Here is a 16081-nt window from a genome sequence, read left to right on the forward strand (position 1 = left end):
TTGCTCACCACCATCACCACCTTATTATTACGAGAGTGACACCTGTAATTGTATATAAAAATAATTGACTGTGAAGTCTGTGATTAACTTTTTAGAAACAATATATTAAATATTAGGTATAAATTCAATTTAGACACATAACTATATAAGCTATTTCAACGGGGTCCATGAACTTTAAAATATTTCAAATATACACCCGATCTATTATCTAAATTGAAAAATGAGTTTCTGTCCATTGATTCGTTGAGAGATCAGTTAAATGACAGCTTGGCTTTTACTGACCGGGATTACTTGGCGACGTGGCGCTATCTCAGCAAATATTTTCCGCCAAATGAGCGACACGAGCCCACAATTTAATAATAATAGAGAGAGAGAGTTTGTGGGCCCGTGTCAGGAGTTAGGTGGACCCGTGTCGCTCATTTCCCGCCAAATGAGCGACACAGGTCCACCTAACCCTTGACACGGGTCCACAAACTCGTTATCTCTTTCTCGCTCGTTGAACACAAGTGAGAGATTTATATTCGAATTTGGGGGAAAACATGATGTTTTTTGGAGACTAAATGGTCAGGAGAGCGTTCGATGAGCGGGAAATAAGTGATGAGTGTGTGAGCCCATGTCAAGTGGACATGTGTTGCTCATTTGGCGGGAAATGTATGCTGAGTTGGTGCCATGTCGCCAATTAATCCCCCCGTTAGAAAAAGCCAAGTTGACATTTAACTGATTTCTCAATAAATTGATGGACGAAATTTCATTTTTCAATTTACATAATAAATCAGGTGTATATTTGAAATATTTAAAAGTTCGTGGACCCCGTTCAAATAGCATATATGTCTAAATTGAATTTATGACTAAATATTATTATTATGTGAAAGAATAAAAAATTAAAAAAATAAGAAAATCTATCCAAATCCTATCGGATCTACAGTAGCCCTCCTTATCATGTGACCATCTTTCTGGCTGCCCCTCCCTCCAACTCCGGTCGGTCAGCACTCATGTCCTTTCTCTTTCTCTTTCATTTTTTTCCCCCTCACACCACTCATGTCCTGACTTACACCATTTTCAACCCAAATACCCACCCATTCACAATTGGATGTATCAGAGCAAATGTCCTCCCAATTCAACTCCCCACAAGCAAAAATTGCATCCTATACTCCACCCACAAAATGAAAAAATATAAACATCAAGTCCAAATATTGACATTGATATGCATAAATTGACTTTAGGATGTGGATGGTGTATGTGAAGATTCTTTGTGGGGCAGTCGATGAGTCGAGTCTTTGGCAATATTTGGTTTTGATGGGATGGAGGAGATTTGGGGTTTTGAGAGGCATGATTGGTTGGGTTTGTGGGGAAGAATGGGGTGTTTTTTAATATAAAATTCTTTGAGAAATCTCTTAATGCAAGGGGTCTGTATATATTATAGGGTTTTTCTTTAAAAAAGAGTCATGTTGAAGAAATAAGCTGATAATCTAGTCCACACGCTACCGTAACTCCCAGTCTTGTCCACTTTAATGAAATGCGCGCGATACAGAACTCACCGAGCACTTGACGCTGTTTACCGAGTGCTTGGTAATTGCTACTGTCAAATAGTGGCAATTATTGCTATTGTACAACAGTAACTATTTGAATTGCATAAAAATAATACTTATAGATATACCTTATGTCTTTTATTACATAAACATAGGGGTGGACATTTTAACTGTGCACCGCCAAAACCGGCCGAACCACACTGCCAAAAAACCATAAAAAACCGCATTGACTAAAAAAAGTCAACACCGCCAAAAAAACCGAACCGCACCGCTTCTTTCTGGTTCCGGTTCCGGTTCCACACCTCATTTAACCGCACCGCATCGAACCACACCGCATAATTGCAAAAAATATATATTTTTATATTTTTATACATATATATACCATTTTATATACTTTTTATACATATTTATACCATTTTTATATACTTTTTATACACTTTTTGTACACATTTTTATACACTTTAGACCCTAAACCCTAAACCCTAATAAAATATTAAAATTAACATTAACCTAGCTATATTTTAGAGTTTAGACCCTAAAATATATTTTATATAACCCTACGACCTATTTTTTAGATATATAATATAATAATAAATTAATAATTTTAGTTATACCCATTACCCTATATAATAAAATTAGTATATTTTTTATATTCTATATAAAAAAAATTAGTATATTATTTATAGTTTATACTCTATATACTAAATTTTTTAATTGTTTATAGTTCTAGGGTATAATATATAGTTATATACTATATAAGTGTGTATGGTATATGCCATATAAGTGTGTATGGTGGTATATGATTTAAAATTTATGGTATAAGGTTTAGGATATGGTATAGGTTCTATAGGATATTAGGGTTTATGGTATAAGGATTTAAAACTTATGGTATAGAATTTGGTTGCAACTCATCTCTCATTCTCTAAACGCTAAACCCAAAGTTTAAAATTTTATATATTATATATACTCTATATAGTCTAGTTACATAAACTAGTTTGCCCAACCAAACCCAATTGCTCAAACCTCAAAACATATGTTTTGTATAAATTATAAAACATTAAAACATATGTTAATGTAATAAAAAGACAAGAACCGCAGTGGAGAACCGCACCGCACCGCACCGCACCGCACATGAAATGGTTTGGTTTAGTTTGGTTTTTTTACTCCCTTCACGGTTTTAAGCACCGAACCGCACCGTGTATGAATATCTGGCGCGGCGCCCGGTTCCGAGGAAGAACGGGACCGAACCGCACCGCTCCCACCCCTACATAAACATGTTAAAAACTAATGAAACCAACATAATCACTAATGAAACTAATGAAACCAACATGTTAAAAACATGCTCGCACCGCACAATATAATCTCAAAATCCGAACCGTCTATTTTTTAGGTCATACTTCAAAGATCATCCTTGTAAAAAACTTTAAAATCAGAAGTTATTTAGTCATTTGATTATAACAACAACCATTTATATGCTTTTATCAAAAATACTGATCCGTTTATTTATTTGATCTCAATTAAATGACTAAATAATTTCTGATTTAGTTGATTTTTTGCAATGATGATCTTTGAAGTATGACCTAAATAATTGACGGTTCGGATTATGAGATTAGTTATGTAATGGTTCCTAAAACATGGTTAACTTCGTATTAACCAATTAGTTTTAGAGTACTCCTCCTTGTTTATATATATATATATATATATATATATATAACAAATTGCAATTAAGATTAAAATAGAATTTTCGTTGAAGTTCAATTGAAGGAATATACACATGTTGCTTGCATATAATCTCAAATATCAAATATGTGGAATCCAACTGAACAAAATGACACCAACTACAATGTTGGAGAGATCTCAAGTCTATATGTGTTGTTAAAAAAAAAAACGTAGTGTATCTCATACCCTTATAAATAACATTTGCCCTAATTAATTGGTGGTGTGTCTCTTCATCTTGGAATAGTACTTAATACATTTTTTTTTTTGTTAGAAATAGAGCTTCGATCATTAAAGAAACCTAGAAAGCCAAACAATTACAAACATGAAGGCCTAAAAGAACAAAGAGTGTACATCAATTTTTTATCATGGGGATCTTCTATCTTTTGTAGATAGCATGTACTTTAATTCCAAATTTTCATGGGAGGAAAGAATGATAGAATTGTGTATGACAAGAAAATTGGAAAGCCGATAAGTATTTGGGCCATATTACATTTTTTTCGTCCATGTAGTTCAACCCTCTTTCTACTTAAAAATTTGTAATGTATCCTGTATTTTATTTACTTTGCAATAATTTCATCAAATTTTTATGGAGCGGTAATGTGACAATTCGTGATGGCCAAGCATAAGGGTCATTTGACTCTTGTAGTTTGGCTCAGTTTTCACTTGAATTCCTTTTTAAAGTGGACCAATGTCATGTCAACCAAACTATAAGAGTGTGAGTACAACTTTTTAAACTAAAGAAACTTGTCGATGACTTAATGAGGATATATAAAAATTAGCATCGCCCTTGTGCAAGGATGACATGCATAAATCGAAAATGGTATTAGAGCGTAACTCAACCCATCATTGCCTATTTGGGCTCAAGGGACATGGATCATGGTTATGACGGCGACTCTTTGTCAATGAGGGAAATGACACCGCCCCCAGTGCAAAAGGGAAACTTGTATCCGTAGGCACGTAAATGGTACCAAATGATAAAGGGTTATTCGCTGGTGTGTGTGATATGCATGATCGTCTTCTAGTTGCATAGTAGCCTTAAAAAAAAATAAAAAAAAATAAAATAAATAAAAAAAAATTAAAATTAAAAAGAAAAAAGAAAAAAAACAAAAGGAAAGCTTACAAATCCCAAATTAACTTCAAGTACCAAATTAGCCATAAAATATTAGAGATATTTCAACAGATTCCACAAACAATAAAGTCTTTCTAGTGCATCCATAAACCAATATCCAAATTGAAAAATTGGCTTATGTTATATGCACCATTAGAGTTGGAGGTTAAATGCTAGCGTGACCAATCATGATGCGGTATGTTTAATGACGTGACATTAGTTCTGCACCTTGTCCCGCCCAATCCTCAACACATGTCTGCCTACCTCCTAACACGAGCCCGCCACTCGCTCCCCTTTCTCGCATAGTTAATGGAAGGGTTCAAATTCACAAAATTTCAACTATCTTTCTAAATCATTATGTGATAAATATATTTTAGATGATAAATTAGAATGAGTGGTGGGCCCGTGTAAGGAGGTAGGCGAACACGTGTCGGGAAATGGGTGGAACGAGGCGTGAAATTGGCGCAACATCATTAAACATGTTGCTTTATGATTGGCCATGTTAGCATTTAACCCCTAAACTTATAATTGCATCTTACATAAGTCAATATTTCAATTTAAATATTAGTTTATGGATGCCATTGAAAGATTTTGTTATTTGTAGACTCACTTGAAATGCATCCAATAATTGGTGGCTAATTTGGTACTTGGGCCAAAATTATAATTTAGCCAAGTGTTTGGTTATGTAATGTCCCAAACAACATTCCACATAAAACATTAAGAGAAAGTTACAACTTACACCTCAGAAGTTTAGGGTGTTTCATAACTTGTATTTTATCATTTCAATTTTTCAATTTACCCAATTTTTTTAATTTACTTACACTAGACTACTGTTATCTGTCGGACCTTCATGTCAGATGTTAATTAATGACGTGACAATTAAAAATTTTCAATTTACCCAATTTTTTAATGTACTTACAATAGATTATCGTTGTTTGTCTGACCTTCATGTCAGATGTTAATTAATGAAGTGACAGTTAAAATTTACTTACAATTGATTGACTACCCACAAAGCCACCATGAGTGTAGGTGCACAAATATGGGTATTTTGTTTGGGTTGATCCTTTCATGTGTGCTGGTACAAAATGTTAGAAAGGGCACAAAGAAGGAGAAATGTACTATGGAAACTCTTGGTGGTTTCGTGGGTAGTCAATTATAAGTAAATTAACTGTCATGTCATTAGTTAACGTTTGGCCTGATAGTCAGATAGATAACGGTAATTAATTGTAAGTAAATTAAAATATTGGACAATAAATTTAAAAAATTAAAACGATAGGATACAAGTTGTGAAACACCTCAAACCTCAAGGGTGTAAGTTGTAATTTGCTCAAACTTTAAATTATAATTTCCATAATTTCAAATCACTTTAAGATAAAATTAGTATGAAGCTAATTAATTTGGATTTAATTGAATTTTCAAAGTAAATTTTACATGTCAGGATTTAAAATTTCGATCCAATTTAATTTACTAAAGACATTGAAATAAATCAAATTGAATTAGTTTGGACTGGAATCCATTGGATATTGAACATAACTTCCAATTTTATTTTTTTTTGGTGAAAACATAACTTCCAATTTTATACACAAAGTCAAGTCCAAAACAGAACTTCGGTAAACAGCAAAAACTTGGTCTTCAGTACTTTAGACGATGAAGTTCTAACTTCTAACTACAAAACACGTCAAAAATTATTTCTCCAAAACGTCAGAGTCGACTTCGCAAAGGCAAAGCTATGAATTTTGAAGATGTGGATATTCTGTTTGTACAAGACTTGTCCCAGACTCTCAGACTCTCACGTAATTCTGTGGCTCATGGTTTCGACTGGGTACATTTTCCTTCTCCAGAAATCAAGTAACTCCATGTAAGTAAGGACTGCGTCACTGTTTAATTATGTACCAATAAGTAATAGCTGCAATACCCAACTTCTTTTTGGAGGGTTTACATTGGAATTACTTTTGCAGTTTAGAATCAAACACATTCTTCACACATCTTGATGCATATGAGTTGCAAGAAGATTGTTGGAATTCTTTTACTATACCCAAAATGGTACTTAAATTGATAAATTCTGCTACTTACAAACTCACACATGTTGGACGGTCGTACAGAGGCCAGAATATCTTTGTTTATTTTGATGTTAATATAGAAATTACAATATCATGAATGCTGCATCTATAAGAAGAAAAATGACTTTGGGCTTCTAGTTTTCACTGTAGAAGTTACTATAAGAGCTACTACTTCATCTGGGTCCAATCAATGGTGTCACCTGTGTGGAGGTGATGTATAAATTCAAGCATTTGTGAAAATGGTCTTACCCAATTCATGGTTCTTTGAATTTTGCTCAGGATCTCTATTGATCTATCAAACACTGGAATCTAGAATTCTTAGATTTGCTAAGTTGTTGAAGCTCTGGGATCTCATCGAGTACTCTTTTATGAGTTTAGAAAATAAGGATTCTTCTCTCTCTAGTAGCTTGGCTGGTGTGTCGTACTCCGAAATCCTTCCTGTTTGCACAGAACTTGATTAAACTCTCTTTCAATAATCTAATGTATGTCTGTGAATATATGGGTGTGTAAGTTGTGTCTGCATGCAGGCATATTTGTGCGTGTGTGCGCGCCTGCATTTGTGTGTGTGTGTGTGTGTGTGTATGTTTATACTTACCATCGCTAAGGACCAAAACGAGATCACTGTCTATTACTGTGTGGATTCTGTGAGCTATGGTGACCACTGTTCGATCTTTGAATTGTTGACTGATGATCTTCTGTATCACCCCATCAGTTGCAGAATCAATTGATGCTGTTGCTTCATCTAATACCAGAATTCTGCTTTTCTTTAGCAATGCTCTTCCAAGGCAAAATAATTGTCTTTGGCCCGCACTCCAATTTTCTCCATCTTCGACCACTGTCAGAGTCATGCATATTAGCAGTTATTACCAGAGACCACCAGATCAATTTAACAGCCAAAATTAATTCATCTGACCTGGGGTATCCAACTTTTCTTCCTTTCCACGCACTAGATGACCTAGCTGACATTTATCTAGAGCCTGAAAATTTGGGAATTTAATTTCAATAGAAAATGATGTCAGATTTAACATTAACAAAGGTGACTCTCTATTCTAAGTAATTTCCTTTTCTGGAATTTATGACTCATCATCTGGAGCTTGTAAAGGAATATATGCATGTTTGTCACACATAATCTACCTCTTGATTGAGGCTAGATTAACCAAGGATAGAATATAAAAGTATTGTCCCCACTTAAAGATTCAATTCAAGGGTGTTTTCTTTGTCTTTTTGCTGAGTCACTTCAAGTATAGGTTATTTGATAAGAATAATTACCTCCCAAACATCACTGTCAGAATGTTCCTCTAGTGGGTCAAGGTTTCCTCTAACCGTTCCTTCAAACATTGTTGGGTCCTGTGGAATGATGCTAAGCCTTGATCTTAAATCATGAAGGCCAATTTTGCAGATGTCTACATCGTCAATTATAATGCTTCCTTCTCTAGGTTCAACTATCCTGAAAATGGCTTGTATGAGGGTTGATTTCCCACTTCCTGTCCTTCCTACAACACCAACTTTGTGCTTTCCTGGGAATGTACAGCTAATGTTTTTCAGCACAGATGGGAGATGTTCAGCATAACGAATCTGCAAGGCAGCCACATGAATGTATAATGGGTGTAAGACACTGTTTATAAGGACAGAAGGGAAGAATGAAGCAACATAAGGTGTGTTGCTCTTTATTTTTAGTGTGCAGTATGAGTTGAAAAGCTTTGACATGTCTGTGCAATTATTTAGTGCTCAACTGAATGCGAAGGTTTTTAAATGTTTGCCTCTCCTTGATTTAAAACTCGCTATAGAGTCTTACCTGCAGATTTCTGAAACAAATTGTTCCAATTTGTGGCCAGTTGATTGGTGGCCTGCACTCTTCAATTACATGAGGTGCTTCACTTGTCAGGTTTGAGTACTGTAGAATTCTTTCAACTGAGATCATCTTATTTTCTGCATTGCATATGTTCCATATAACTGAAGCTTGCAAAACATTCAAATTTATTCCATATGTTACTGCCAACCCTGCAATGCCTGTTTGAATAAAGAAAAAAAAGCTGCATAAGTGCTCTGTTTATGACTAAATAGTTTACTTTTCCTTAAAGAAACTTAATTTTGCTAATTAAAGTGAGGCCACTAAATAAGTAACCATCTGGCCTGCAGCACGGGCACATGAATGAGTTGTATGATTGTTTCTGCTCCAGGATTTTTACCTCCTAGGTTATTTAATTCCCATATTCCTAAACAAATTATTATATACAGATTCCACCTTGACGGTCTTGATGGTGTTTAGTTTGTTTGAATGATCATGATACTCACTTGGATTGATAACTCCTTCAGGAAGGGTCACCAACAAGACCAATGAGAAGGCAAAAACAAAGTTGGATAGTATATTTAGTCTGAAAGAAAGCCATTCCATTGCTGACACATTATGAAACCATGGCCTTGAGTGGTTGTCAATAAGACTGAGATTTGTGTCACTGAAGCGAACTTGTTGATCAAATGCACGGATTGTTGCTGCTCCTGCAAGTGATTCTGCAAAGTGGTGAAGGATTGGAGCTCTTTGTATGCCCGATAACCGTGCCAGTTCTCTTGCTGTTGGTACGTAATATTGCTGAAGTAATCATTATTAATGTTTCAGTCAATACCCATAATTGAGAGCATTAATCTGGATTTACACACACACACACACACACACGCAGATAGAGAAGACTAATTTGGAAGCCACATAATAGAAATATCATATTTTCTTTTTGGGTAGCATTTCAAACAAGTCCAGTTTGTTTTCTCATATCATTTTCTTAGCGGTTTTATGTGTTCCTCATTAATGTCAATTGAAAATTTCCATTATTTCATTTTTATATTTTGTTGTAATTATTTACATATAATATTTTCATAATTAACATTGTTCTGATTTTCACGAGGAACTTGAACACTGGGATGCTATAGAACTCCAAATTTGCCATTCCCTTTTTCTTCTTTTTCTGCTTTGCTCAGAATTAACTAATCATCTCTAGATTGATTATATGCTGGAATGAGATAGAAGTCCTTACTTGATACCATATGCAGACTGCAGTTACTGGAATGAAGATGACAAAGACTTCCCAAGCTACCTGTGACATCACTGCAATGGTCCCTAAGATCTGTATTATTGAGAAAGCACACCAACCTAACTTGTTTGCCATTTCCAAATCTAGCACACTTTGATCAGTAGATGCCTGCAAAATAAATAAAGGGATTTTCAGTCCGGAACTTCACCTTTGGACATAGACACACATGCACAAACAATTTATAGCTGTCTCCACTCAACATTACGAAAACTTAAGTGTTTCATCTTACATATCTTGGAAGCAAAGGAACAGACCTTTGTATATGTTTTTTTGGTGCTATCAGACTTTTATATTTTCATTTGTTGACTAATCTAGTAGTCTTCTATTCGCTTCTTGAGTCAACTTCCTCTAGTTAGTTACTATTTCTCTGACATCTGATTTGATTTTCATGAGTTAGAATTTTGACATGAATTGAACTGCTGTTAGAAGTTTGTTCACATTACAGAACTTCAGGTACTTATAAGAGTATCTGTACCATGAATAATTAATTTTCGTTCCATTGTGGTAATAGTCCCTCCAGAGAGTAATGTGAACAGAAAATCATACATGTATTTCAAATTTAACTTACTCGGTTTAAGATTCTTCCAGTTGGGGTTGAATCAAAAAATGCCATTGGCGCTCGGAGTATGCTATGTAGCATATTTGTGAACAGCTTCTGTGCTGTTGAAAGTCCTGCTACTGCTACTAGCGAGGCTCGCAACAGCACACAAAGTGAACTTCCAACGGCAAGTAGTATATAAACAAGTAACATGACATTCATCCCCACTTTAGCCTCAGTCTCACTACTAGGAGGTGAAGCCCATGCCATCCAATAGTTACTAGCTACCTGTAGTACTTGGAATGATGACTGTGCCAAGATTATGATTGGAACTAGCACTCCACCTTTCACAGTGGTCAAATAAGACCAGTAAACTTCTTTTCCAATGCTTCCTTTCTCTCTTTCTTCATCTTGCACCAACTTTCCTCCTTTTTCTGTAATCTCTAGGGAGAGACTATGCTCTGAGTCATGCCGTGTCTGTTGAAGTTCAGCATTTGAAGTGGACTCTGTGTTGGATTCACTGTCAGGTGTTGGATCTTGAGAAGTTCTACAAGTATTTTCAACTGTGAGGATTGACTCTAGAGCTTGACTATGAGCACCAACCAAAACTTCAAAGCCTATTTTTTGTTTTAGAAGCTCTTCAAATCTTCCAGCTTGTGAAATTTTTCCATCTTGCATAACCTGTTGGAAGTTGGAACTCATGTTAGTTTCAGTCTGGTAGAAGTTCCTCACAACCCTGAGAATTGTGGCAAATTCTTTGGAAAACGTAAGTTGACTTGATCATGAAGCATATATAACATAATATTACAGAATATGATTGAAATACTTATAAAATTGATTATTCAGTAGGTCCCTGACTAACTAGTAGGAAGAGTTTCCCAATTATTTCAAGTATCCTTGGAATCAGAACATAAACTTCTTTTCAGTAACAAGTCTATGTTTCCAGCCACTGGCATTTGTTCTTGTATGCTTTCCATAGTCATCCACTATAAATATCCTACCAAAGTGGAAAAAAAAACAGAGGAAAAGGACTGTTGAAATGCAGAGAATTTATGTTTTGACTTGCTTACCAGAATGAGGTCTGCTGCTGGGAGAAACTCCACTTGGTGGGTGACATAAAGTGTAGTCTTTTCTCTGAGAATTCCCATCATGCAATCCTGCAAGAGTATAGAAACTATAATCAATTTTAAGACAATCCTGATATTGTTCTTCCTGACACAGAAAGTCCTGGAAGACTAACCTCAAAGAGTTGGGTGCCTGTGTGAGCATCAACAGCACTAAAAGGGTCGTCGAGTAAATATATATCAGCATCTTGGTAAACTGCACGAGCAATTTGTATCCTTTGCTTCTGTCCTCCACTCATATTTATTCCCCGCTCTCCGATTTCTGTTAGATCCCCACAGGAGAATAGCTCAAAATCCTTTTCCAAAGCACAAGCTCTGATGGTTCTGTCATACTTGGCCCTGTTGTATGCATTTCCAAACAGAATGTTGTCCCTGATATTTCCTGTCAGTATCCATGGAGATTGAGGAACATAAGCCTTTGTACCGCTGATCTTCACGGTTCCTGACAACTTTTGTATTTCTCCAAGAATGCATGACAGCAGGCTAGATTTCCCCGATCCTACAGTCCCACAAATCGCCACTTTCATACCTCTCTTCACTTTTAAGTGTATTCCATCAAGAGTTGCGCTGCTTGACTCAGTACCCCAACCGAATATTCCATTTTCTATTTCAATTGCAAACTCCATCTGATCTTTTGGAACATGCTCAATGGCATCCTTCTGAATTTCATCTTCCTGGAGATAGGAAGCTACTCTATCTGCAGAAACTTTTCCCTGTGCAATCACAGAGAGCAAGTCAGGTAGATTAAATATCGGGTCTTGCAACATTCTGAAGGTGGCCAATGCTGATAAAACTCTCCCTGCTGTGAGGTCTATCCCCATCAGCATGCATGCCCCGAAAGTCACCACAGAGATAAATGTGGGTGATCCCCAGAAGACGAAAGCTGAAAATGCTGATAGTCTTAGTGACTTCCATAACCAACCATACTCTATATTTCTCAAGCTTTCTAACTTGTGAAGGAACTGACTGTCCCACGCCTGAAGTTTGATTGTCTTCATGCTTCGAAGAACTTCTGAAGTGGCTTTCATCCTGTTGTCCTTGGCTTCCATGATCCTAGACTGGTATCTTTTCTGAATTCTAGTCATGGGTATGTTGCAAAGCAGAACTGCTAAAGTTGCTGCTAATGCTGCCAATGAACCCATGCCTAAATTTGTATGAAGAATGTAGATTGCTAAGGAAATTTGAACAGGCAGCATCCATATTATGTTTAAGTACCAGATGAAGTCTGTGATTCTTTGGATATCTACACTCATATAGTTGATGACCTCTCCACTAGTGCGGCTTTGACGGGATTGGCTTGACAGAAGTAAGCCCTTTTTGTAAATTTGAGATATCAGAGCAGCTCTAAGGCGAAGGCCTAGTTGTCGAGCCCCAAAAACCCATTGTCTCTGTGCTATTGTCTCAACCATCTTAGCTCCTAAAAAGGCAAGGGCAAGAATGTAACCACTCTCTAAGCTCCGAGCATTCTTCTCATTCAGAAAGTTTACGAAGTCATTTATAAGATATGGACCAACATATGATGCTGCTGCACTTATTACAGCAAACATTGCATTAATTGCTGCTTTCTTCCTGATAAATAAATAGATTGTCTTGTAGATTGTTGGGTTTGTGGTTCCATCTCTCTCCTTAACATGTTTTAGTCTCTCATCAAAGGAGTGAGACAGAAATTCAGCAGAGTCTTTGATATCAACATCTGGGATTTCATCCTGTTCAAGGGGTTTCTTGATTCCAACGGCAAACAAGGGGTTGAGCCAAGAGAATGTAATGAGTTGGAGAAGAGTAGCTTTTCCATATGGAGATTCTCTTTTTCCTTCTGTATGTTTATCACTTTTTCCATTGAGAAGTGGTTCAGTGATGCCATTTGGGACGATGAAGGTTAGCCCCGTCTTCCCTTGTATTGAAATACCAAATAGGCAGGTGGATGCAAGGACACTGAGGAAGGCAGCATAATCTTGTAATCTAAGCTGGCCATGGTATGTGATTCTGAAATGAGTATCAAGAGCCACAGAGAAGATGGACAAGAAGAAGCTGCATAGCCACCATGCTCTTAGTAACCAAGGGAACTTGATGGACTTAATATTCACAATCTGGTATACTGCAATGGATGACACTGTCCATGATACCACTTGCATACTCTCCGATGAAACAACATGAACTTTAAGGTTGCAGTAAGTCCCACTTCCATTTAGCAGCAACAGAAGCACTATGAAATGACTCCCCATCAGAAAAAGGGAACAAGCTATGCTGGTTTTGTAAATGGTGCTCAATTGTACGCCAATGCCATACTTCTCTGTGCTTTTGTCTGGGACCTTTGTTCTTCGTTTGCAGATTAGGCCCATACATTTTTGTACAAAATATAGTACTAAGATGCCAAGAAAACTAAGTTGCAGAACTATGCTAATATGCTCACACAAGCAGGGCAAGTTTTGCTGGAGCCAATCTGTCCGAAATTGAAGAAACCTAATATCTGTCACACATTACAAACCAGGATGAGGTATGTTTCTTTCCAATGTTATGCAAATAATCATGATAAGTTTTTGTTTTCTTAAAGCAGTCTTTGAAAACGACATGAACTCTAAAGGTAATGTACACTTTCACCAACCAGAATGTATCTGCAATCATTTTATAATATGAAGATACTGTAACTGCTAAAGCTCATAAACGTAGAAAATTGGTTTATTGGTATTTGCTACACAACACTTGACTAATATTTGCTTAATTTGTTTCTTGCTACAACTTAAAAATTAAGTAGTTTTGAAATCTGTACAGTATATGTTTCCTATGTTTGATGAATTGAAAGCTTTCTCATTTTCCTTCAGCATTTTCCTCATTTCATGATACACTAAAATTCGATTGAGGCCATGCAAAGTTTGTGAACAATTTACTGTCGTGTAGAAAAAATTTTGTTTTCTGGTGTGACCGTGTGATGCAGAAACTTTATTAGAATGCTGACTGCAAAAGCCTAATATGTTGTAGCAAGTGCATCTCAAACTTGGCATGACAAAATGGCCTTCTGACATCATTCTTTACACTCAAAAAGTTTCATCTCATATTCTGTATATCTAGACCCCCACATAATATTGATTCAAACGTTTGTGTGTGTACGAGTGCTAAATCAATGATTACTATGAAGTAAATTTCATTGTATTATACAATGGAAACACAACCTCTAGCTATTACATTGAAACTAGGCTAATGTTCTTATTCATAATACAAAAAAGGTAACAGGGCCATTAAGGGTCATACACATCCTGCAGTGACTAGTACAGGACATTGATGGCCTCCAAATCATACACATTGTATTTTGGGTTGTTGAGAATAATTTGAGAAGATTCATTCGAACCTCAGTTTTAATCACTCTCTGTGTTTCTGTCTAATTTTTAGTTATTACTAGGTATTCCCAGCCCCAACCCAAAGAGGAAAATGGCAAAGCAGAGTAAGCATTGAATAATTCATATTATAAGATAACCATTCCACTGAAATTGCTTTTCAAATGGAAATCAGAACAACCACCCCATGGAAACTGTTTTGAAGTCAAGACAAAAAAAAATTGTTTTGAAGTTAAACCATGTATTATGCAGTATTTTTTATGAACAAATTGACAGAACTATATTGGCCTTCACCAAATGAGCTGATGGAAGGAAATCTATCATAAAACTCCCTGTTATAATTATTAGTGTGAAGAAAGCAAGAGTTGTTCTAAGTTTGGGTGATGGGTTTGATGAAACTTTAGGGACGGATGATGCAAATTTATGTTCTAAAGAAGCATGAAACAGGGTACTGATTTAACATGTCTTCTGACAAGTCTATAATGCAAATGCAAAGCTTGTCATAAATACTATTTGGCCAGCAAAGATACCTTTAACTAATTATGGTCAGGTACAATGAAATCTATGAAAATAGGTAGGGAGCCTAGCTAGCTATGAAAGAGCCTTGACCAAACAGAAAAAAGCCAATTTGTTAAGAACTACTTTGCTTTTGGTGCTGGTGACGATTACACCAAAACAACTTAGTAACAAGAAAGACAGCACAAAAGACAAGAAAAACAACAACTAGAGAACATGAAAATTCAGTTCCTGATACAAAGCAAATGCAGTCTCTTTCATCATGCATCTGTGTGTGTACATGAGCAACTAGTCGAAAATGGTATTGGAAACTTACTTATTGCACTGCCTAAATCAAACATGGCTTCCCAATCCATGCTTCTTCTCCAGCTAAAGCTTCAAGTCTTGCTGACGGATGGTTTTGTCTGTGGACTCACCACCTTTGGATTCTCAGACTAATAATACAATGAGTACTGATCAGCTGGGACCTTAATTATAAAGAAAGTTTCATGAGCAAGGCTATGGCAAGTATCAGAGGCCTTTTCAATTTTGGGATTGTCAGGGACCACAAAATACAGTGACGTTTGAGAGAGAGAGAGAGAGAGAGAGAGAGAGAGAGAGAGCATAAGAATAAATGCGTAGGGAGTTTGTATAGATGTATGTATATATTGGTACTCAAGATTGTGTGTGTGTGTGTGTGTTATAGGGAGGGGGTAGGGCGTATCACGTGAGGGGGTTCAAATGGGGACGGTCATTTGGCTGGTTATCTGAACCGATGCTGATGTTTTATAGCAACTTATAAAAGAAGCATGTGAGAAAAGCAAACAAAGCTTTGTCATGGCCTAATGGGTGTAAGAAAGTACCAAGTACAACACCAATTATATGGCCAATAGTACTCAGTCTGACAAAGTTTGGAGAGGCAAAAGATGTAGTGTCTAGAGTTAGTGGAGAGAAATTAACGAGAGAGAGAGAGAGAGCAAGGGCTTACAATTATTTTAGAATTGTGCTATATACCACATTTTCAAATCATATTAAGTACACCATGTGACATTTGAAGTGCTTATTTCATTACATTTAGGAAAATGCTAAAGAA

At 36.2% G+C, this 16081-nt stretch overlaps 1 protein-coding gene and 1 long non-coding RNA gene across 2 annotated transcripts; one reads left to right on the plus strand and one right to left on the minus strand.

Moving 5' to 3' along the window:
• The first annotated feature begins 5993 nt into the window (after positions 1-5993).
• LOC147291094 (uncharacterized) lies at positions 5994-8308 on the plus strand. The gene is made up of 3 exons (XR_015121129.1): positions 5994-6214; positions 7948-8071; positions 8204-8308. It is a non-coding gene; the product is annotated as an uncharacterized LOC147291094 (long non-coding RNA).
• Positions 6260-15459, minus strand: LOC147291095 (putative ABC transporter C family member 15). Its single transcript, XM_086236279.1, has 11 exons — positions 15326-15459; positions 11281-13631; positions 11111-11197; positions 10071-10721; positions 9446-9610; positions 8712-9006; positions 8212-8426; positions 7686-7991; positions 7330-7393; positions 7012-7251; positions 6260-6854 (listed from the first exon to the last, which is right to left on the minus strand). The coding sequence occupies exons 1-11, from the start codon at positions 15363-15365 to the stop codon at positions 6712-6714; spliced, it is 4557 nt and encodes a 1518-aa protein (XP_086092405.1). The 5' UTR covers positions 15366-15459; the 3' UTR covers positions 6260-6711.
• Positions 15460-16081: the final 622 nt, after the last annotated feature.

This window comes from Dryas octopetala, chromosome 3 (assembly GCF_963921425.1).
Source record: "Dryas octopetala chromosome 3, drDryOcto1.1, whole genome shotgun sequence".
Classification (NCBI taxonomy): domain Eukaryota; kingdom Viridiplantae; phylum Streptophyta; class Magnoliopsida; order Rosales; family Rosaceae; genus Dryas; species Dryas octopetala.